At 53.3% G+C, this 21,194-nt stretch overlaps 1 protein-coding gene across 3 annotated transcripts in view; it reads left to right on the top strand.

Annotated features, from left to right (window-relative positions):
* FRMPD3 (FERM and PDZ domain containing 3) overlaps window positions 1–21,188 on the top strand; it is a 28,048-nt gene extending 6,860 nt beyond the window's left edge. For 2 of the 3 annotated variants that reach the window (XM_015626146.3, XM_015626147.3), the window contains 4 exons: window positions 920–1,102; window positions 11,240–11,384; window positions 15,424–16,245; window positions 17,042–21,188. In XM_015626146.3, coding sequence (XP_015481632.1) covers window positions 920–1,102; window positions 11,240–11,384; window positions 15,424–16,245; window positions 17,042–19,896 — 4,005 coding nt within the window. In that variant the 3' untranslated portion in view covers window positions 19,897–21,188. The remainder of the gene's footprint in view (window positions 1–919; window positions 1,103–11,239; window positions 11,385–15,423; window positions 16,246–17,041) is intronic. The other variant, XM_015626145.2, reaches the window with a different exon arrangement.
* Window positions 21,189–21,194: the final 6 nt, after the last annotated feature.

Below are 21,194 nucleotides of genomic sequence, written 5' to 3'. Positions count from 1 at the left end.
TCACTCCTCACCCAAAGCACCTCAGCAGGAGGAAAGCCACCAGCCCAAACAGGACCCACAAAGGCTCCCCACTGCCTGGCTCCCCCTTCATCCCTCGCACTCCACCTCCCACCCTGAGGTCCCCATGGAGGTGTCACCTCTGCCATCCTTCCCTTTACCCCCACCCATGGTATCAGCACTTCCCTGCCTTCCTGTGCTTTGCCCACTGGGTTCCATCTCTGGCAGCCTTTGCTCTGCTCTGCCCCTCACCTCACAGCTCAAAGGGCTGCCTGCAGGAGACCAGTGCAGGCACAAACTCGTGGTGTCAGCCACAGCCTGCTCCTGACACTGCCTGAGTAGACAGCAGGTTTTTTTAATCTCTGACACCAAAGCAAAGCCTCTGAGCCAGCCTGTGTGTTGAACTTTGTTGAAATGGTAAAAAGTATTCCCTTATCATCTTCTGCAATGGTCTGCCCAGCTCCTCTTCACCTCCACACCTGGCTTGGAGCATCCTTTTAGACCAGAGCAGAAACATCTTGATTTCCAGTCAAGGTTTCGGTCTTTCTTCTTTTCTGAAATACATTCACTCCCTCCTTTGCTTCCTTCTCTGGGAGGCAATGCCAGATCAGACAGATTTGTAACACACTTACTTCAGTGTAGTGACACCGGTGAGCCTGAATGTTTCATGTGGACAGTCAGTTCAGAGCTTTACTTTTAAATGGCCTTGACATCCTGCACACCACTCCCAGCTCTGCAGAGGGGCTCAGAGAGCCTGGTTGATGGCACCAGCCTTACCTACTGCTCTTCAAAAACCATCCTGGACCTGACCAGGCTGCCAGCACTGGGGCTTGGCTCCGTGGGGAGAGCCAGGTGCAGGCTGTGCCACCCTGGGGTGTGTTTGTTCACCCCATGTCTCTCTCTCCCCATGTGCCTGTGCCAGCAGGATGAGAAGCAGCCAGCCACCACCCTGCTGGTGGGACCCCGGCACGGCATCAGCCACGTCATTGACCTGAAGACCAACCTCACCACGGTGCTGTCAGAGTTCAGCAAGGTCAGCAAGATCCAGCTGTTCAGGGAGAACCAGGGCGTGGCCCGTGTGGAGACGAGCATCCTGGATGCCAAGGTAGGCACGGGTGCCGTGGAGGCAGAGGGGTGGAGATGAGGCTGGGGGATTGGGGGCAGCCTTTGAGGGGATTCACGTCACAGCTGTGTGCTGGACAATCTGTTTGGGGATTCCTAGAGACTGCAAAACCCCTTTCACACTGGGGTCTGCAGCATCTCCCCTGCTGCTCTGACTCCTCGTGCCATACAGGCAGGGATTGCTGCTGATGGCCACAGGGAAGGCATGGTGGCCTTCTGGCCATGACCCAGGGCCACAGGGAAGGCATGGTGGACCCAAACATCCACCTAATGGTTCAAGCAGGGTCCTTGGGGCAGATGGGGGTGACACAGGCCAGGCAGGTAGCAGGGCCCTTTGGAGGCAGGACAGCACCTCACCTCCGCTCAGGGCTGGAGAGGAGCAGTGCATGGCCTTACCTGGGCTGGGTGCACCTACTGGAAGGGACTGGGAGGTTTCATGCATTAGTAGCACTTGTGGAACTTGTCAAGCCAGGCAGGATTGTTGAATAAAGTGGAAATGATGGGAAGGAGGTGTCAGGCTCAGTGTGAGCACAGATGACTGTGTGTCCCTGGCCCAGTAGCTGCCCCCTTTATCCTCTCCTTCAGCCCCCAGAGCACGCCCTTCTGAGCCCCCTGTGTTATCATCCCCCATCCCCTGCTCTTTGTTGTGTAGTGCAGTGCTGGTTCTGATAATCAGTCCCTGTGGTCAGGCCCTGCCACCCCTCATGGGTCCCAAACCCTCCAGGAAAGGTGTCAGCAGTACAGTAAGATCTTCCTTTATTTCCTTGGTGCCCGGCACAGCAGCCACAAGATCCTAAGGAGATCTTCCCTTGGTCTTTGCTCAGGTTTTTAACAAGCTGGGACGTGTCCCTGACAGACTCAAAGGCAGGTTGTGTGTGTCTCCAGGGCATCCTCGGTGTCACTGCCTCCCTGCTCCCAGCTCTCCCCTGCCCCATGGGGAAGGACAGCTAAGAGGCAGAGATCTCACAGATAAATTCCAAGCCTTGTCTTCTCCTCTCCTCCCATTTTGAATTCAACAGGACAGAGTTAGGATTGAGTTTGGAGTTAATTAGTCAGGAGCAGTACTTGGCAGAGACTGTCTGGCACAGTGGGGCCGGGACTCTGTGGGTCAGCTTTCCTGCCCCTGCATCCATCCCTTTTTCCCCCAAGACTGATGAAGCTGAGCTGCTTTGCCTGCTGTGTTTCATCTCCTGCAAGGTCTCAAAGCCTCAGCCCTCTCTACAGTCCTTCCTTCACACAGTTCCAGCCGTGGTCTCACAGATGTAATCATGGTGGATTTGTTTGGGATTCTCCTGCTGCCTCCTGTCCTGGTGGATTTTAGCACTTTCTCCCATCCAGCTCATTAATTCCTCCAATTCTGTTTTCCTGCTGCTGCTGCTGCTGCTGTGCCTGGTCCACCAGCTCTGCTAACCTGCAGTAACACCCCAGCAGCCTCTGCCAGAGATTTGTTAATCCTCAGCACCTCTGCTTCAGCTCTCCCCTCCACAGCCTCATGGACAAAGCCCTTTCTTTGCATCCCTAATTCAGTGGGTATTTGGTCAACTGCAACATTTTTAACATTCCCTTTTCTGCATCCCACCATGGTCAATTGTGGTGCAGTTAAAGCCTTGGTGTCCTGCTGTGCCTGTCCTAACCCTTCACAGCCCTCACCCTCCCCTGCTGCAGCCTGGGCAGGTGGGAGCCCTCCTTGCCCAGCCCCTCCAGCTGCCTGGGCTGTGCAGGAATCCGTCCATTTACTCCTCACAGAGCAGGAATAACCGGGGGATATTGTAACCCTGCTGGTTCCTCCTGCTGCCCACCCACGCCCCTTGGGTTTGTGTGTATAAAATCACCATATTAATGCATTAATAATAGGCTGGGCATGACCCTGTTACTGCTCGTGGCTCGCTGTGAGTGCTCTGAGCACGGCTGTCCCCATTGTCACCTCGCTCCATGGCACTGGCTGAGCTCTTGGGGTGCTGCTGTCCTCTCCCTGGTGTGGAGAGTGCTGTTCCCCCCAGCACAGACTGGCCACAGGAGGGACAGATGCTCTGGAGGCTTAGGTGATGCTGGCATCCATCTGCTCTAAATTAGGTGTCAATTCCCACGCAGCTTGTCCACAGATCCTGCAGCGCTGCTCCCCACTGCCATTCCCGGCTGCAGAAATCTGCTCTGTACCTCCAGCAGCCCTTTCCTGCTGCAGGAGCAGACTTTCTCCTGTGACCCTGCTATCCAGCCCCACAAAGGCTGGAGAAAAGCCAGCTCACCGGGGTAAGGCAGCTCACACACTTCCTGCGAGCACGTCCGCATGCACGATGGCTTTATCTCCATGAGAAATTCCAGGCAGCTGCCTCTGGCCACCAAAAACCCCTCTGCCTGCCTGGAGTGGAGCAAGCACCCCATTTATGGATCTCAGCAGGCTCAGCAGCACCGTGCCAGGGCAGAGGCTGCTGTTATCTGTCTTCATTTAGCCATTATCCAAAGGGCTGGGTTTTAAAGCCAGAATGTCTGCTCCAAAACGAGGCATATGCTAATCCTACGCAGGACAGCAATGGATGAGGCAGGCTAAGAAAAGCAGGCAAAAAGATCATTACCTCACAGTGCTAATCTGCTCTCTACAATTATTCTATTGCACTGAACGTGTCCCTGGCTAAAGCCCTCGGTTGCAAATCAATCAGTTTCTGCTGAGAGCTGCAAACCATTAGAGGGCTCAAAGTCGTGTCCTGACTGCTCTGGGGACCTGTCAAATCCATGTCACCCTTGGGAGCCTGTCAGAGCTCCATGGATTGCAGTGTAGGAGGGGATGTCCCCCTGGGCTATTTCACCCTGATGCTGCCATGGGATGCTGGTGCTGGGGCAGCTCCCAGCCTGAATCTGTAGGAGGTGCTCGCTGAGTTACTGTGGAAACACAGATGGTCAATGATGGTTTAGGGTTTTGTGCAGAAGGACCGTCTTGAATTTCTAAATGTATTTAAAATGATGGGTTTAAAAGGGGGTCAGGTCATGGAGCAGCCCTCAGCTGGGAGGTCTGAACACCCTGACCAAACCAGCCAGCACAGTCTACACATCCTTATCTGCTGCTGACCTGCAACCACAGCCCAGACTCACCTGCCAGGAAGGAGCTGGGGGAGATTTTCAGGTAACACACAGGCTTGAGGAGATCATAAAACATTTGCATTTATTTTGGGCAGAAAAGAAATACTGTTTGTCTTATGAATTATTCACTAGGTATTTAATTGGTTTGTTTTGGAGCTTTTCCATCCTGGGCTTCAATTTCTGTTTAAAACAGCCCATTTGGGATACAAACCTAGGGCTGGCACCTTTATTTTGCCTTCTTTAGCTTTTTGCTTCTGTGGCAAGATGGGGGCAAATTCTGACAGAACCCCTCAGAGAGGAGCTGCACAACCTCGGGGCAGAAGATCAAAAACCTCCAGGCTTCTGCTGTTGGTTCCAAGGATTTTTGTTCCCTGCAAGGTCTGTGAGAGCTGCAGGGAGGACAGGAGCAGGTTTTGTCTCAACAGTCACGGAGAGAGTGAGCAGTTTTGCTTGGGAATGCTGAGACAGTTCCCAGCCTGTGCCTGTGGACAGGAGCACACGTCCCCAGCTGCACTGCAGTGGTGCAAGTGGTCATTTTGCAGGTTCCAGCAGGGTCATTCTCACCTGACAAAGCCTCATTTCTGCTGGGGCTGTTGCTTCTCCGTTCTTCCTCCTCGTGTTTGGGCACTGATTCTGGAGCTTGTACATTTGCTGGGGGCAGGGAGGTGGCACAAGGTGTCTCCTGTGATCTTCATGCATTAAGTGCATCTTGGCAGGTTGGGGGGCTCTGCATCTCCCAGGGGCTTCCCCCTCCTGCTGGGGCCAGCGTTTGAGAGTGGCCAATGCTTCTGAGCCAGCTCAGAATCGAGCTTCAGGCGTGCATCTCCCTTCCTCCCCTGTGCAGCACTGCAAAGTCCTGCTCTGCCTCCCAGTATCCCAGGAAGGACAATGTCAGCATCTCCTTCCTGGCACCTGGACAGACCTGGATGGGGCACAGGGAGGTGACTGTCCCCACCCCACCCAGGCTCCCCTGGCTGTGCAGCTCCGCAGCTCCCCCAGGAACAAAGGGTTTGTTCTTACTGAAATGCCTTTTCCAATGGAGCATTTCTCCTTTCTGATTTACACAGCTGCACACCGCTGGGCTTTTTGTTATTAACAGTCTTGACATTGGGAAAAAGGCTGCTGAAGCACTCTGAATGCGAATGAAAGCAGAACGCTTGGGGGACAGCCGGATCACCTGAGCCTGGACCAGCGTCTGCAGCTTAGCAGAGGAGCTGTGCCAGGCTGTGCCCTGTCCCTGTGCTGGGCTCTGGGGCAGGAGCCCGTGGTGCTGGCTGCTCTCCAGGCACAATTCAATCTGAGGCATCAAGGTAATTGACTTTGGTCTCCCAGCAGGGCCTGCAGCCAGCCGGCGCTTAAGCCAAGATCAAGACTTGAGAGAGGAAAACAAAGGAGGAATTAATTCAGAAAGGTCCCTGGCTGCTGCTGGAATCTGGGTACTGGTGTTGGTGTTCCAGGGCCATGGGTAAAGAACACTATGTACAGCTGGGGTTCAGCCCTCTCCTCTCCCTGTGGAAGGACCAAGGAGCCCCTTCCTCTCACAGGGGATGGGATGATGGCCCCTCTGAGCCTTCCCTGCTGGAGCCAGCCCCAAGCCTGGCTGTGCTCCCCTGAGCTGATCATGGCAGGGATGTGCTCTGGTGCTGAGGCCAGTGCCTGATGTACATTTGCCAAACTCCAGTCTGAAAACAGTGGGGAGCCCCATCAGAGCCACCAGGGCAGGCAAGGCTGACATTCCTCCTGCTCCTGCAAACACTGACTGAAGCCCCTGAGATTTCTCCTACAGGAACAGTGAGGCTTTGGAGTGACAATGGGCCCACCACTCTGCTTCCTTACACCAAATTAATCTTCCTTTGCATTAAACCATTCCAAAATGCTGTCATCTCATGAGAGAGAGGGAGAGATTGAATTTCCTTTGGCTTGGTACGTGGGTGGGAGGGGCAGACGCACATCCCTGCTTGCAGTGGGATGGGAAGCAAAGGAATGGGATGAGAAGCAAGGGAATAGGATGCAAAACTGAGCACTGGGATGCAAAACTGAGCACTGGGATGCAAAACTAAGCACTGGGATGCAAAACTAAGCACTTCCCAGCACCACTCAGAGCACTGCCTGCGGGCACCTGGAACAGGAGCCAACCAGAAACACAAGAGGCAGACAACATGTGGAGAGGATGAGTTTCCAAGCCTGTAAAGCCAAATTTGATTTGTTCATTGAAATTAAAAAAAAAAAATGAGGAAAAAAAAAAAAAAGAGATAAAAAGAAGTACTAAACCCAACCGAAAAATGCAGCCCTCTAAGGAAGAAGAGACCTGCAGGTCTAACCAAGGCTGTGCCCTTATTGATCAACAAGTAGGAAATAGTAGTGCTGGTCACAAGCAGCCTGGTATTGATAGAGCTGAGTTAATAATGCTTAAGGGAAGAGAAGGAAAGGTCAATGTAGAAGTGAAAAATTGACTGCTGCCTTGTTAGGCCCAGGTGCCTGTATTATTAAATAAAAACTTGGCAGTGAACCTCAAGTAAACCAAGGAACATAAATTATGTAAATTCATCTCCCATCTTTCTGCTGCACTGCATTAAAGGAAGCAGGGTAAGACCCAAAGTACATGATAAAGGGAGGAGATTAAGAGGAAACACATATAATCTTAGAGGTTACAGTATGAATAGATAGGGTCATAAATTAATTTCAGTATGAGGACTGTTAAAATCATCTAGCATAACCCTGGCCAGAAAATTTCCTACAGACCTTTGTTTGAGCAAGAAAACATCCTCCAGAAGGACACTGAGATCTTATTTAAAAGCAGAGCATAATAGAAAAATCACTTTATCATTAATAAGCTAATGCAAAAGTCACGCCTTCTATCCGGTATAAATGTATTTTGTTTTACTTCACAGAGACACTGGCTGTGAGGCAGGAAACCTTGAATGAAAAGGTGTCCTTTCCTCATGAGGCCTAGAAAATCTAGGAAGCCATTACGTGTGAAAGATCAAACCATCAATAATTTCAGGATGGTGTTACACATTTAGATGTAGGAAGAGCATCCTTGTGAAAATTTGCTTCTTTACATGTTGGCACATTGCAGGTCAGAGATGAGCCTTTACCTGGGCATCCCACTGGGAATCTGATGTTTGGCCAGTTTTCAGAGCAGTAGGATTATCCCAGTAAGTTTGCTTCTGTGTCAGACTTAGGGTTTTCATCCTAAAGGTGCTGCTGTCCTGACAAAACACAGACAGGCATTTCTGCTTTGCCCTCCCAAGGAAGCAGAGCCCTGGGGGTCACTGAGGAGCTGCAGCAGCCAAGGATGTGCCCGTGAGAATGAGGAAGAGGATGGGCTGGTGGGCATGAGACAGGCCAGAGGTGCGTGGTGGGAGGACAGCCAGGGGTTATCCAGGTTAATAACTTGTTCCTCAGCAGTGATCAACATCATCTCCTGATTAGCAGCTGGGAAAGAGGGTTCTGCACCTTGTGGCCACAGTGCTGCCAGGGCAGCGAGCAGGGCTCAGAGGAACAGCACTGCTTTTGCCCCTGCTGCATCTCTCCCTGCTTTCCAGCTGCTCACAGAAGTCTCTGCCCTACTGCACCACTGGGTTTAGAAAACTTAGAAAGATTCATGCTCTTGCAGGTTGCTGCCTTTGTGTGGGGTTTGGTTGAGATTGAGCAGTGAGTGAACAAAACTGCAGTGAGATACACAGGGATGTCACAATAAGCCCCAGCCCCATGGGCACCAGGCCAGTCCTGACCTCAGGCACGAGCCCTCACTGTCTCTTGCAGGATTTTTCAAAGGGAAAAGAGGTGAATCCCGTTTTCCAGAAGCCATGGGTGTCACAAGGAAACCAAAAGCACAGACTGCAGTTCTTCAGAGTTGTTCTTACTTAGTTCCCTGCAAAGCTGCCCTGAATTTGCTATCTAAAACCCCCAGCACCATGAGTTGGAAATGTTTCGTGCAGCTGTTCACAAAATCAATATTTGCTCAGCTTGCCCATGCCTGGCTCTCTCCACAGGATCTCGTTTGCTTTGCCCACATGGAACATGGTGGCCAAGGTTGCCAATGCCTAAAAATAACACCTCCATTAGCTGCCACCCCTGACACCTCCTCTTTGTGGAATCATTTCCCAACAGAACAGGGCTGCTGCAATCATGTTGTCTCTTTGCCTCTTCACCCCATAAATCACTTTCAGATCTGCTGGCCCTTTCAGGGGGATGAGGCAGCAGGGTGGACATCTCAAAGGCAGCTGAGCTGTTGCAGTCTCAGCAAAACTACCTAGTGGAGTGGAAGAGAGAGGCTCAATCTTGTAACCCCCTGTGGGAAAGGCTCAGATCCTGTGCCAGAACTCTGTGAGTGAGTAGCAGAGCAGCCACCAAGGCCAAGGGAGATGCTCAGCCTGACTGCAGCAGCTTTGATCACAGTCAGTGTCTTTGTAAACAGCTCATAATCCATGAGCAGGACACAGACCCATGGCACTGTGAGCTCCCAGGACCATCCACAGCACGGGTGGATGGCTCCAAGCTGCACCTGAAGTGATTTAATCCCTGATAACAATATTTAAATGCCTGACAATTGAAGAACTCTCATGCAGCTTCCCTGTCAGTATATCAGAGTAATCTTTTCTAAGCTGTAATGTTAATCAGGTTTAAGATTCCTCCTTTCCAGAGCAGAGTGCCACAGTTAACCCCAGCATGCCATGCATTTATTGTTGGAAGCCATTCTGGAGGCTGGACTTGCTTGGAGACCTGGTAGGGAGCTCGCAGCACCCTGATGTTTGATTTCTAGTCGAGAAACATCAGTCAGGGTTGTTGTATCTCAGTCACCCATCAGACTGATCCAGGGGCTGCCTCCTGCCAGCAGGAACCTGCAGTCCCATCTCTGGATGGGTGGGAGCATCCTGGGGCAAAGGTAGCTGAGCAAAGATGGAAATGGGTCTGGGAGATGCTGATCCCCAGCTGGGGCACTGGGGCTGCCCTGGGGGCTGCATGGTGAGCACTGGCAGGGAGGCAGTGAAGGGTCACAACCCTGTGCCACTCTGCCTTGGGGGGATTCACACAAGGTGGTTTTCCTTTTGGAAGGGGATTCTCAGCCCACCTTGGCCTCTTGGTGTAACCTCCCAGCAGTGGGCATTCATCAGCCATTGCCTCCCTCCCTCTGGGATTTGCTCCCTCCCTTGCTGCTGACACTCCAAACCCTGCAGAAGAGAGCAGGGAAAATGCACAAATATGTCCTCATTCAACAGATGGCTTGAAAAACCCAGGAGGGCTTAGCCTTGTGTAGAAGCCACTTGTTTTAAGGATGCTTCATACACAGAACACATGGTTTCCTTTCATCACTTGTGTCAAGACTTGAGCTGGGCTAAGAGGTGTCACCCCCTTCACCACTGCATGCCTGCCTCCTTAGAGCTATGTTGAGAATCTCTTCACTCCTCTCTCTCTGGTTTGATACTTCCCCTTTGATCTGTGTCATCTCAGGTTTATTTTCCAAGATTCAGAACGAGCCTTGTCAAGCAGGCAGGGGCAGAACCTCTCAGCAGAGGATATTCACTTGTCAGGCTGCTTCTTTTCCACATCAAGTTGTTTTTTTTCCTTTATCTTCCTGCACAGCAGCCAAAGAGGGAACTTCTTTAGCCTGGCCCTAGGAGAAATCTGCCCCTGCCAGGGGCTGGCATGGCTTGGGGATCACATGCAGCTCTACCCAGGTCTGATGGCTTCACACCCAAGTTTGTTGCACTTTATGGTCCAGAGCATGACACTCTGGCCTAAGGTGGGCCTTCCTTTGCCAGAATTGGCTTGGTGGCTTACAGCAGCAAATATTAAGCAGAGCACAAAACTGGCCAATGGGTACCAGGAACCTCTTGTGGTTATAAAACAAGAAAACCAAAATAGCTTTAATGCTTTTCATACTGTGTAGGCTTAAGTGTTTTTTGAAACAGCCTTGGTGTTCCCTGAATGTGGTAAATGAGTTCTCCTGAGTCCTGGAGGGCTCTCAGTGTGCAAGAGGCTGAGTGTGGCAGGACAGGCAGGCTGAGACAGCAGCAGTTCAGCATCCCCCAGTGGGCTCAGATATCCCCTGTACCCGGGTACAAAAGTCCTTTAGGAAGAGGTGCTTTGTGCAAGGGGTAGGTGAGGGCAGCAGCCACCTTTGCCATAACTATTGAAGGCACTTGTCAATTTTTTCCATCTCATGGGTCTGTCTTGAGCAGTGCTGGGGGCTCAGACGGAGCATGGACCTCTCAAGTGAGCTGTGCTGACACAGGCTGCTCTGCCCAGCCTGGTGCCAGCAGTGCACAGGACCTCACTGGGTGGGTAAGAGTGAATCCCACCCCTACAGCTTCCCTGGGCTAGCTCATCTTCTCCTTGGGACAGTCTGGGAACTGGGGCTTGCACTGCCTGCTGCTAGATTGTGCTGTGAGGTTTTATGTGTCACACAGATCATGTCTGAGTTTTATTTCTCTTTAAAGCAAAGATCTTTTTTAGCATGCAAATAAATGCTCTCCTAAAAGGGAAGGCACCATCTGCTCCTAAGCACAAATTTAATTTTCCAAAGGGTTAGGTTTAAATAAGATGCACAGTCTCAGAGTGGTAGCTGAGGGAAACCTGTAATGGGGTTTGGCCCCTTTGGCATCTTGCTGGAAGCAGATGTTTCATTTATGGGAAGGAGACAGGGTGCCTGCAATGAAAGAGGGGTTCTGGCAGCTGGAGACTCCACAAACTCCCTGCACTCCTCCCAAGGCCCTGATGGTTGAACAGGTGCTTGCAGGTGTGCTCAGAGCACTGACATGGAGACAGAGGATCGGAAGGACATTGCTGTGGGTCCCTCATCCCTGGGGGACTCAGCGAGCAGGAACCACAGCTGCAGCCAGACACTCTCCTGTGCACAGCCATTGGTGGGCTGAGCTGGAGCAAGGCTGTGCACCTGGCTGGTTTTTCATGTGGGAGTTCTGGGAGCAGCAGCAGCTCCCCAGTTCCAGCAGTGCAGGCCCAGCACAGCGCCCGTGGAGCTCTGGTCCCCATCAGCTGAGCCACGGCCCTCATTCGCTTTGCCTCTCTTGCCTTCCAGCCGCTGGTGCTGCTGATGGAGTGGCCTGAGGCCACCAACTTCGCCTGCCTCATCGCAGGCTACTGCCGTCTCCTGGTGGACTCCAAGAAGATGATCCTGTCCAGGGCCCCCAGCCAGCCGCCCCCACCTCAGATTATCAAGGCAGGTACGTTTCAGCCTCTGCTTTCCGTGCCAGCCCCTTCCCCAGCCTGCCCCCCTCCCTCAGCACTCGGCAGCATCAGGAAGGTGAAGGCTTTCTCTGGCATCTCCCCTCTGCTCCCACTCCCCTTGAGAACCAGCAGACTCCCTAATCAACCAGAAAGCAGGGAGACAGGTCCTCAGTTTGGGTTGGCCAAAATGACTTGTGGTATCAGCTCAGGTCCTAAACACCATGAGTTGTCCTGGCAGCTCCTGGAGCAGCTCCAGGAGGTGCTGTTTGAGAAGACCTGTGAAGCTGCCAGCCACATGCTGGGCCCTCCCAGAACAGCCTGTGCACTGCTGCAGGGGTGCAGCACACATTCCTTGGCTGGCATCCTGCCCCAGAGCCCCACATGAGGGTCTGAGCTCAGGGCACTGCATTCCTGCTGCCTCTGGACACCTCCAAAAAGAGCAATGATTCTCAACAGTGATTTCAAACAAGAGCCAAGCATGAACTACATGCTGCTGTTCCATGCAGGTCTTCACATCCAATATGTTTTGTACAGGGAAATATAAAATATGGGTTCAGTGACTGGAGATGGGCAAACTTCCAGCTGCCTCTGGAAGGTCACTCCCAGACCTCCCAAGTGTCACTGCAGCTCCAGAGAGCTGTGACAAGTCCTCAGTTTAGCTGCCAGTGTCAAAACTCCCTTCTCAAGATGGGCCTGGCTTGGGGAGCTGGGAGGAGTGCAGAGAGCTCCCAGGGTCCTCAGTAAAGAACTTGGTGCCTTTGGGGAAGGCACTGAACATGGATTTGGCTCATGTGGGAGGACACACTCAGAAGAGAGATCAGGAAGGCATCTGCAGCAGCCTCAGTGAATCCAGAAAAGGTCTGGCAGGTGATTTTGGTGTAAGTATAAGTAGTTTCCTCTCCTTTCTTCCCCTGTGCCTCTGACTGACAGCTGTCACTGTGCTCTGCCCTGGTTGCCCTATGGAAATGCATTTAATGACATTTTGCTGTGAGCAGAGGGTGTTTGCAACTAAACTGGTTTCATTGTCATCAGGTCCTTCCCTGGTTATGCCACCCTGAGATGGACTACAGGGACACATGGGGCACGTGTCTGTGGGGAGTCAGGGACATGGAAAGCACCCCATACCCAAAGGCTTGGAAGGAGGCTGGTGGCACCCACAGTTCCTGAGCCCTCAGGGGATGTCAAGTGGTGTCTTTCCACACTCTAGCTACTGTGACAATAGCTAGATTTTTTTCCTGAGGTTTTGCTTTAGGGCCGTGATCCAAACCTCTACCAAAAAGGGTTGTAGATCTTGCCCTTTTCTGGACACTCTCAAGAAGCCAATGTAACTCTGCAGGGGCAGGAGTGTGAGGGAGTCACAGGATGGGACAGCGATGGATCTGTGCCAGCCCCTCTCTGGATGGCCTGCTCTATCCTGGGTGCAGTGAAAACCTCTGTCACCCGTGGAGTGGAGCAGTTTCCTTGCAGACCCAGTGTACTCAGCCCAGTTGCTCAGTCACCCTTCAGAAGGAGTGAATTCAGAGTGTATTGGGGAAACAGTCTGCTCACAGTTCTGGTCTCCACAGGGCTGCAGGCTGAGCTGTCAGAGCTGGGCGGATCACAGGGAGCAGCGACTGCTGATCATTAGCACGTCCTTGCAGGAGAAAGCCCCACTGGGATGAATTAAGTTATCCCAGACTTCCCAGGCTGCAGGCAGACTGTGCCAGAATCTTAAATGTAAAATCAAGCTTTGGCCCATGCTTTTACCTAGAAGAGGAGCACATCCATCTTCCCTGAGGCCTATTAGAGCCTCCTGCTGAACAGCAGACGTTTTTAGGAATGCACACCCTGTCCAAATGTTGTCAGTCAGATCCATCTCTCTGCATTTCCCTGCAGAGCCATATGCCAGAGCCTTGCCCTCCGTTGTGCCATGCTGGAGCTACACAGGTGATTCACCTCCCTGTCCCTTCTTCTCCCCACTCTCTCCATCAGCCACCATCAGCCAAACAGCTCTGTGCCCTTAGTTGTTCTCTCAGCTCCCTGTCAGGAAGTTTTCTCCTTCCTGAGCATGCAGCAGCTGGATTTTGGATTTATGGGGTTTGGCCTCACTCAGCAGCAGGCCTTGGCTTGATGTGGGCAGTCAGCAAGCCTCTGCCTCAGCTTTTGCCACCCTGCTACAGCCCACACATCCCCAGGCTCGGCAGCCTTGTGCTCCCTCAATGACACAGCTGTCATTTCTGAGCGCTGCCATGGCCAGGCATGAAAGAGATTTTGTTTTTATTGGGATTTTAGCATTGCAGGTGATGAACAGTATAATACAAACATGTGTTTGGGGAGACAAATTGTCCAATTTGTTGAGCTAATGAATTTAATTAGGATTTATTTGATTTAATTTATCCTTGGTAAGACAAAACCTGAATCCCCCGGCAGCCACTCTCAGCACAGCTGCACAATCCAACCTGCAATGCAGACAGATGCCTGAGGGATGGACCACTGGCCAGAAATTCAAGCAGTATTTCAGCCACTTTCCCTGCACAAGGGAAAAAGGGGAGGGCTGTCACTGGGAGATACTTAACAGCAAGAGCAACGGGCTGTGTTATAGCCAGCCTGATCCAAGAGCTGTCAGCCAGACAGAAATAGCACATGGAACACGGGCAGCGAGGGACAAGGGGCTGGGGGGTGTCTGTCATTTGAACACGGCCAAACTACCGTGGATGTCTCCCCAAAAGGCAATATTAATCCTCTTTTAGTAGTCTCCTGATGAGCACTGCTTGGTGTGGCCAGCACTACCCAAAAATGGCAACAATTCCCTCTTGCCATATAACGTGTGAGCCGGCAGGCTGAGGCTGGAGGTCCTTGTTGGAGCAGCCAGGTTGCTCCTGCTGCCCTCTGGATAGAGCTGGTGGATCAGGGATGCAGCACCCACAGCTGTGTCTCAGTGTCTGCTGTGCTGGCCAGCCCTCCTCTGGCTCTGCCCAGCTCAGACCCAGCAGAGGGATCAAGCTCAGGGGCCTGTACTGGGACCAGGACTGTTTCATGTCTTCATCAAGGACACAGTGGATTGAGAGCACCCTCAGCAAGTTTGCAGATGATACCAAGCTGAGTCCTTCAGTTGAAATGCCTGAGGAACAGAGTGACATCCAGGGGGACCTGGACAAGCTCAAGCAGTGGCCCATGGGAACCTCGTGAGGTTCAATGAGGCCAAGTACAAGGTGCTGCACCCAGGGCAGTGTAACCCCAGTATCAGTCCAGGGAGATGAACAGATGGAGAGCAGCCCTGCTGAGGACTTGCGGGTGCTGGTGGATGAGAGGCTGGACAGGACCTGGTCTCACAGCCCAGAAAGCCAAGTGTGTCCTGGACTGCAGCAAAAGCCCTGTGGGAGGGGACTCTGCCCCTCTGCTCCACTCTGGTGAGACCCCACCTGCAGTGCTGCCTCCAGCTCTGGGGTCCCAGCACAGGAAGGACATGGACCTGCTGGAGCAAGTCCAGAGGAGGCCAGGAAAATGACCAGAGGGCTGAAGCACCTCTCCTAGGTGAGAGAGTTGGAGGTTTTAGTCTTGAGAAGGCTCCAGGGAGGCTTTTTAATAGGGCTTGTAGCTATAGCACAAGGGGCAGTGGTTTAAAATTGAGAGTAGATTCAGATTAGATATAAGGAGGAAGGGTTTTATGATGAGGGTGGTGAGGTGTAGGCACATCCCTGGAAACTGATTCAAAGTTTCCTTGAATGTTGGACATGGCTCTGAGCAACCTGATCTAGTTGAAGGTGTCCCTGCTCATTGGAGAGGGATTGGACCAGATAGCCTTTAAATGTCCCTTCCAACTCCTTCTGTGGTGCAGGACACTTCTTCTACCCTCGTTCCTGCCAGCAGGATTTCCAAAGGACCAGCCAGGTGGCCCAGCTGTGCTGCAGGGAATGTGGGTGTCCCACTGCAGTGCTGAGGGCTGGAGGGCAGAGAGCACACAGGTGCTCCTCCAGGGTGAGCAGGAGATTCCCCACGCTATTTTCCCTTCATCCAGGTGCTGTTGCTAACGTGCCTGTTGTGGTTTTGGTTTAGATTACATCAACGCACACAACTTGCACCGGCCTGCCACGGCAGGGCACGTGGGAAAGAAAGAGAATGGGCTGGTGGGTGGCTCTGCCACTGTCACCGGAGCAGCCGGGGCTTCTGCCAGCAGGGCTTCGGACTCGGAGCTCATCCGCTTCTGCTACCTGCACATGCGAGAGCAGAGGAAGGAAAGAGAGAGCGGGACGGATATCAATGAAAACCTGATTTTTTTTGAGGAAACTCGTCCCAGGACCAAATCTGACCCCACTTCCAAAAGCTCTGGCCAAGGCTACAACGGGGCAGCTAAGGAGTACGACCCGGATGGCCTTGAGCAAGACAGGCACGCGAGCAGGGCCAGGGCACACACCATAGACACCCACCTGCGCAGCGACGCCTCCCACTTCTACTGCGAGTCCTGCCAAGCCAAGATCAAGAGCCGGCTGGCCTCGGGCACGGGGGGCAAGCCTGGCAGCACCCGTGACAACATGGTGGACTTGATGTCGCTTCCCCCTCCTGGGAATGATGAGGAAGAAGACGAGACAACGTCCCTGCTCCCCGCCATCGCCGCCCCCCCTCCTGGCTTCCGAGACAACAGCTCCGACGAGGACGACCCCAAGCGCCGGGCAGCTGCCCAGAGCCAGGAGCAGGGCCGGCACCTCTGTGGCATCCTCTACGACGAGATCCCGGTCACTCTGATCGACAACGTGCAGCCACGGACGGTCCGAGACCATGCCCAAGAGCTGGATGATGCCCTGGTGTCCACCCTGCAGGCACTGGAAGCCCTGGCTGCTTCAGAGGATTGTCCACATCCCCCACCACAGCAGACAGCAGGTATTTTAGTGGCTGTGACTCCCTTTTTCCCTATAGCCTTTCTCTCCTACTGTACATCCTTTCCTTTAGTCTCCTCCCGTCCTGTAAGTGACTGTGAAGCAGCTTCTAGTAAAAACTAAGTTGTGGAGCAGGCTGTAGCAGGAGCAGCCAAGTTGCTGCTCAGAAGATTTCTAAGAAGCTGAGGTGGGACTCCTTTCCCTGACAGTGGCTGAAGGAGTCTCTTGGTTATCCCGTATCTGCCACATGCCACGATGCTGGGGCGAGTCTCTAACAAACCAGTACTGTGAGCATGGCTTCCTCCCCACTGTGACCCCACTCAGCTGGGACCTTTGGCCATCGGTCTTTGCAGGTTCCCACCCAGGTTTTGCAGTGTGTGAGCCCTTCACAAGGCAAACCTGCTGCCAGATGGGTGACTCTGGGACCAGCCTGCTGGCAGGACAATCCTTTGTCCCTCGTCCCACCTTGGTTGCCCTACTCACTATGGCAGAGTACCTGTTTCCCAGTTTTCCTTCTTGTGCCAGACACGTCCCTATAGCTCTGCTACCACCAACAATGGAAAGCTTCACAGGATCTTTTCCTGGGCCAGAAGCTCTTGCTGAATTGAGCTATCAAGCCAGCTCAATGCTGACAAGTGATCTCCCTTACAAGCCTTAACTCTTAGTTGTGAGAAGTCACAGAAGTTTCTCCAATGTGCCCTGCATTCCTGGGACCCTCCTGCCACAAGGAGTTCCCCTCTCCTCCACACAGCACTGTGGTGTGAGGGTTGTTGTGGGGTTTTCTTTGTGTCCCTCCTCAGGTCTTATTGTCCTGGCTGCCATCACTCCTGAGTCATCTTTGGACTCTGGCCACGAAACGAACTCCTCAGAGCTGACCGATGTCTCGGAGATGGTCTCTGCTATGAAGCAGCATCAGAACGCAGCCTACTTCCTCACCCAACACATCAACAAAGAAAACCTTCTGGCCAGGAAAGACTTGCCTTTCCGAATCCAGAGCTGTGCTGCCCAGGCTGTTCTCACCTCACCCTACCCCCTGAGCCGCCAGGACCCGAGCTCTTCACTGAAGCCAGCCTTCTCTGCCCAAAGTCCCAGCCTTACCAACTGCAAGAGCAAGCAGGAGCAGCAGCACGGGGAGCAGACCTGCACCTCGGCTGCCCAGCCAGGCCTGACCCCCCAGCTTAGTGAGCAGAGCAAGGGGGCTTCCATGACAAGCTCCGAGGGCAAAGGTGCAGGTCACACAAAAGCTGCCTTTGAGGTATCTCTGCATGCCACAGCAGCCCTGAGCAGGGAGCAGACACAGGATCTACAAGAGAAGAAGCCCAAAGAGGTGCAGCCGAGCTCCAAGCTCCTCCTGGATCAGAAAAGTGGTGTAACTCCAGCCATCGTTTCAGCTGCTCTGCAGCAGGTGGCAAATGCAAAAGCCTCAGCTCCCCAAGTGATATCAGCCTTAAAAGAAGACCAGAGCATGAATGGTACCAGCAGCTGTGCACCAGCCAGCAGCAAGCCTTTGACACTGAAAGGAGGTCCACAAACTGCAGAGACGTTATGCAACTGTCAGCAGCAGCAGCAGCAGCAGCACTGTGAAGTTTCTCCAAGTCCTAAGGAAGCTCCTGGCAGTCAGGCTGAAGCTTTCCACCTCGCCTCAGCCGGTGAGGAAATGATATCCAGTAAGACTTTTGCCTCTAAAAGCTACCAGCAAAAAGTGAGCAGAGATGCTCCAGGAAAAGCTGCAAATGGAGAGACAGGTCAGAAGGCGGGTGGGGAAGCCACAAGCCTCATCTTGCAGAAACACACAGCTCCTTCAAACCAAGGACAGAAAACACAACAGGAAAGCTCGGCCAAAATCTTAAAAGCTGAGAGCAGCAATGTGCACTCTCCATCACCTGGTAGCACTTTCAGGAGCACCAGTGAGGAAGCCAAAGCGCCCATCCAGCTGATGCCCAGATCTGAGAGCTTGCAGACTAGCACTGTGCCTTCCAAAAAAGTAGAAAAAGTCCTGGAGGTAAGCCAACAAGATGCTGATGTCCCGGCTAAACCCAAAGCCCCAAAAGCTCACTTCAGGCTTAGGAACCTGTTCTCTGCAACATTTCCCACCCGGCTGAAGAAGGAGACGGATGAGCGGCAGGCCCAGCTGCAGAAGGTGAAGCAGTATGAGCTGGAATTCCTTGAAGAGCTGCTCAAGCCAAAGAGCAAAGGGGATCTCCCTCCACAGGAGTACCTGCACCCACCTGCCCCTGGGCGCTGCAGCTGCCAGCTGAGGAGCAGTCCTGTGCAGAAAGTCCCAGGGATGTCCAGGGAGCAAAGGCGTAGCTGTGACTGCAAGCGGATTTGCAGGGGAATGAGGCCACCCCCCAACCAGCTGGTGATACCAGAACTGGAGAGGCGAGGCAGGGATAAAGCGGCAGATGACCAGAAGCAGGTAGAAGCCATTAGGCTGACAAGCATGAGCAGCCCTTCCAAAGGCAAACGGATACGATCCACAAGTTTAGAGTCCAGAGAGAACCGGTCAGATCCAGAGAACGACATGTCCTGTTTGACAACATGCGCCTCCCGAGGGGAGTGCATGGGCGCACCCCACTACAGGAAGCTGTTGCGTCGCTACAGTGTCAGTGAAATAGATAAGACTGATAGGACATCCTTGTCCTCTGATGTCTACCAGAATATCTACATAACCAAGCAGAAAGGACCCCAGAAAGAGCCTGAGCCCACCATCCTCTGTCCTGTTCTGAAGAGCAAAATCCAGGAAGCCTCTGGAGTGGCTGACCCCTCCTACGTGCAGATAGCACAGGACAAAAAGAACCAGAAGGGTTCAGCAGTGTTCTCTGTCCAGGAGGAGATGTATCCAAGTCCTGCTGAGCTGCGGGATGAAGACATGGAGGATGAGAAGTGCTGCTCCATCCGGTACTGCTTCTACTACAGAAAATGTGATGTTGCAGACGATGGGAGCGAGAAGGATGAGCTGTCCTATTCCATCCCCATGCAGATACTCCCGGGAATGAAGCTGGACAATCAGATGGTCCCAGTCATGAGCAGAACTCTTCAGGTCCTAGATGCAACAGCCTGCAGCAGTCCCAATGAGAGCCAGACCCAGGAAATAGATTTAAGGACCTCCAGTTTTGAGGGGAGCTTGGCAAAGATCAACACCCTTCGAGGCCATGCCTACAGCTTTCCCAATGGGTTTCTGCAGGTGCAGCTAGACACCAACGAGCTCCTGACCATCCTGAGGCAGTGTGTGCTGAGCCCTGAGGTCCGGGACTGCAAACCCTACATCTCCCAGCTGGCTGAGTACAAGCAGGAGCTGGCCCTCAAGTTCAAGGAGTTCCGGGCGTCCTGCCGCCGCGTGGCCGCCGTCGACAAGAGTCCCACCCACATGCTCTCCGCCATCACGAGCAGCTTCCAGGTGCTAAGCAGCCTCATCGAGACCTTTGTGAGGCTGGTGTACGTCGTGCGCTCGGAGTCCCAGCGCCAAGAGCTGCTGACGAAGGTGGAGGAGGTGGTGAGAAACTACACCTTCCTCCTGAAGGCTGCCGAGGAGTCCACGGCCAGAACGCTGAGCCACCAGCAGACTGTGGAGCAGCTCGCCCGCCAGTCAGCCACGGTCGCCACGGTCATGAGCACTCTGACACGCTCCCTAAAGACGTTGATCAATAAGTAAAGCCAGCTGTGAAGACCAACAAGCCGGTGTGTGCCAGGCCATGCTGTCAAATCTCACAGGTCTGGTGAGGATGCGATGTCTGCAGGCCCACGTTTACCGGGGTTTGCGATAGCCAAGACACTCGTCGATCTCTGCAGAATGGATGGTTGTGTTGGTGATGGGTTTGAAGGGTGAATTCATGCCCTGTCACAAGCTGTCAAGGGGCTCAAGCAGCTTCTCTGCTTGTTCTCCCACGCTGGCTTGTTGGTGACAGCATGTGGGAGGTACAGGCACCCCATCTCCACACCAGTTTGGTTCTGTGGGGTTCTGGGCCTCACTCGTGCAAAGACCTTTGTTACAGTTTGTGGTGGGCCAGTGAGCTGTCAGGAGCTGAGCTGAGGTCTGGCTCCACCTGGGCAGTCTGGAGCCAAACAAGTGTCTTGCCACGTAAACAACCCTTCTGCCTCCAGGATCTTCGTGGCCCACAAACACAACGTAATGAGCAGCAGAAGGGATCTCTGGGGTGCAAGTCCCCACTGCTGTGCTGGGGCTTGGGAAGGTAGTCCTAGCATGGGCAGGTTGCCATAATCCTGGGACAGAGCTAGGGCACCATACTGGGCTCTAGTGTCACAGCTTGGGCCGCAGTGCTCTAGTCCTGAGCACAGGCACTGCCTGTGCCAAAGGCAAGGGCTTCATGCCTGCAAGTGGGGAGGACCCAGTGAACTACAGGCCTGACAGTCCAGCCTCAGTGCTGAGAAGATCGTGGAGCAGATGATCTTGAGTGCCATCACATGGCACATACAGGACAAGGGGATCAGGCCCAGCCAGCACAGGAGAAAGGCAGGTGCTGCTCGACCGGCCTTGGTCTCCTTCTATGACAGGGTGACTCTGTGGGTGAAGGAAAGGCTGTGGATGTTGTCTACCTAGATTTTAGTAATGCCTTTGACACTGTGTTCTTCAGCATTCTCCTGGAGAAAGTGGGTGGATGGAGGAGCCCCAGAGAGTGGTGGGGTATAGAGTTAAATCCAGCTGGGGCCATCACCAGTGGTGTTCCCTAGAGCTCAGTGCTGGGGCCTGTCCTGTTTAGTATCTTTTGAGGGCACCCTGAGTCAGATGACACCAGTTTGGGTGGGAGTGCTGGAGGGCAGGAAGGCTCTGCAGAGGGATCTGGACAGGCTGGGTCCATGGGCTGAGGCCAACTGTGTGAGGGTCAGCCAGGTCCTGCCCTTGGTTCACAACAACCCCCTGCAGCTCCAGGCTGGGCAGAGGGGCTGAAAAGTGTCTGGTGGGAAAGGCCCTGGGCTGGTCAACAGCAGCTG

Source organism: Parus major, chromosome 4A (genome assembly GCF_001522545.3).
Source record: "Parus major isolate Abel chromosome 4A, Parus_major1.1, whole genome shotgun sequence".
Classification (NCBI taxonomy): domain Eukaryota; kingdom Metazoa; phylum Chordata; class Aves; order Passeriformes; family Paridae; genus Parus; species Parus major.
This window is presented reverse-complemented; position numbering and strand designations above follow the sequence as displayed.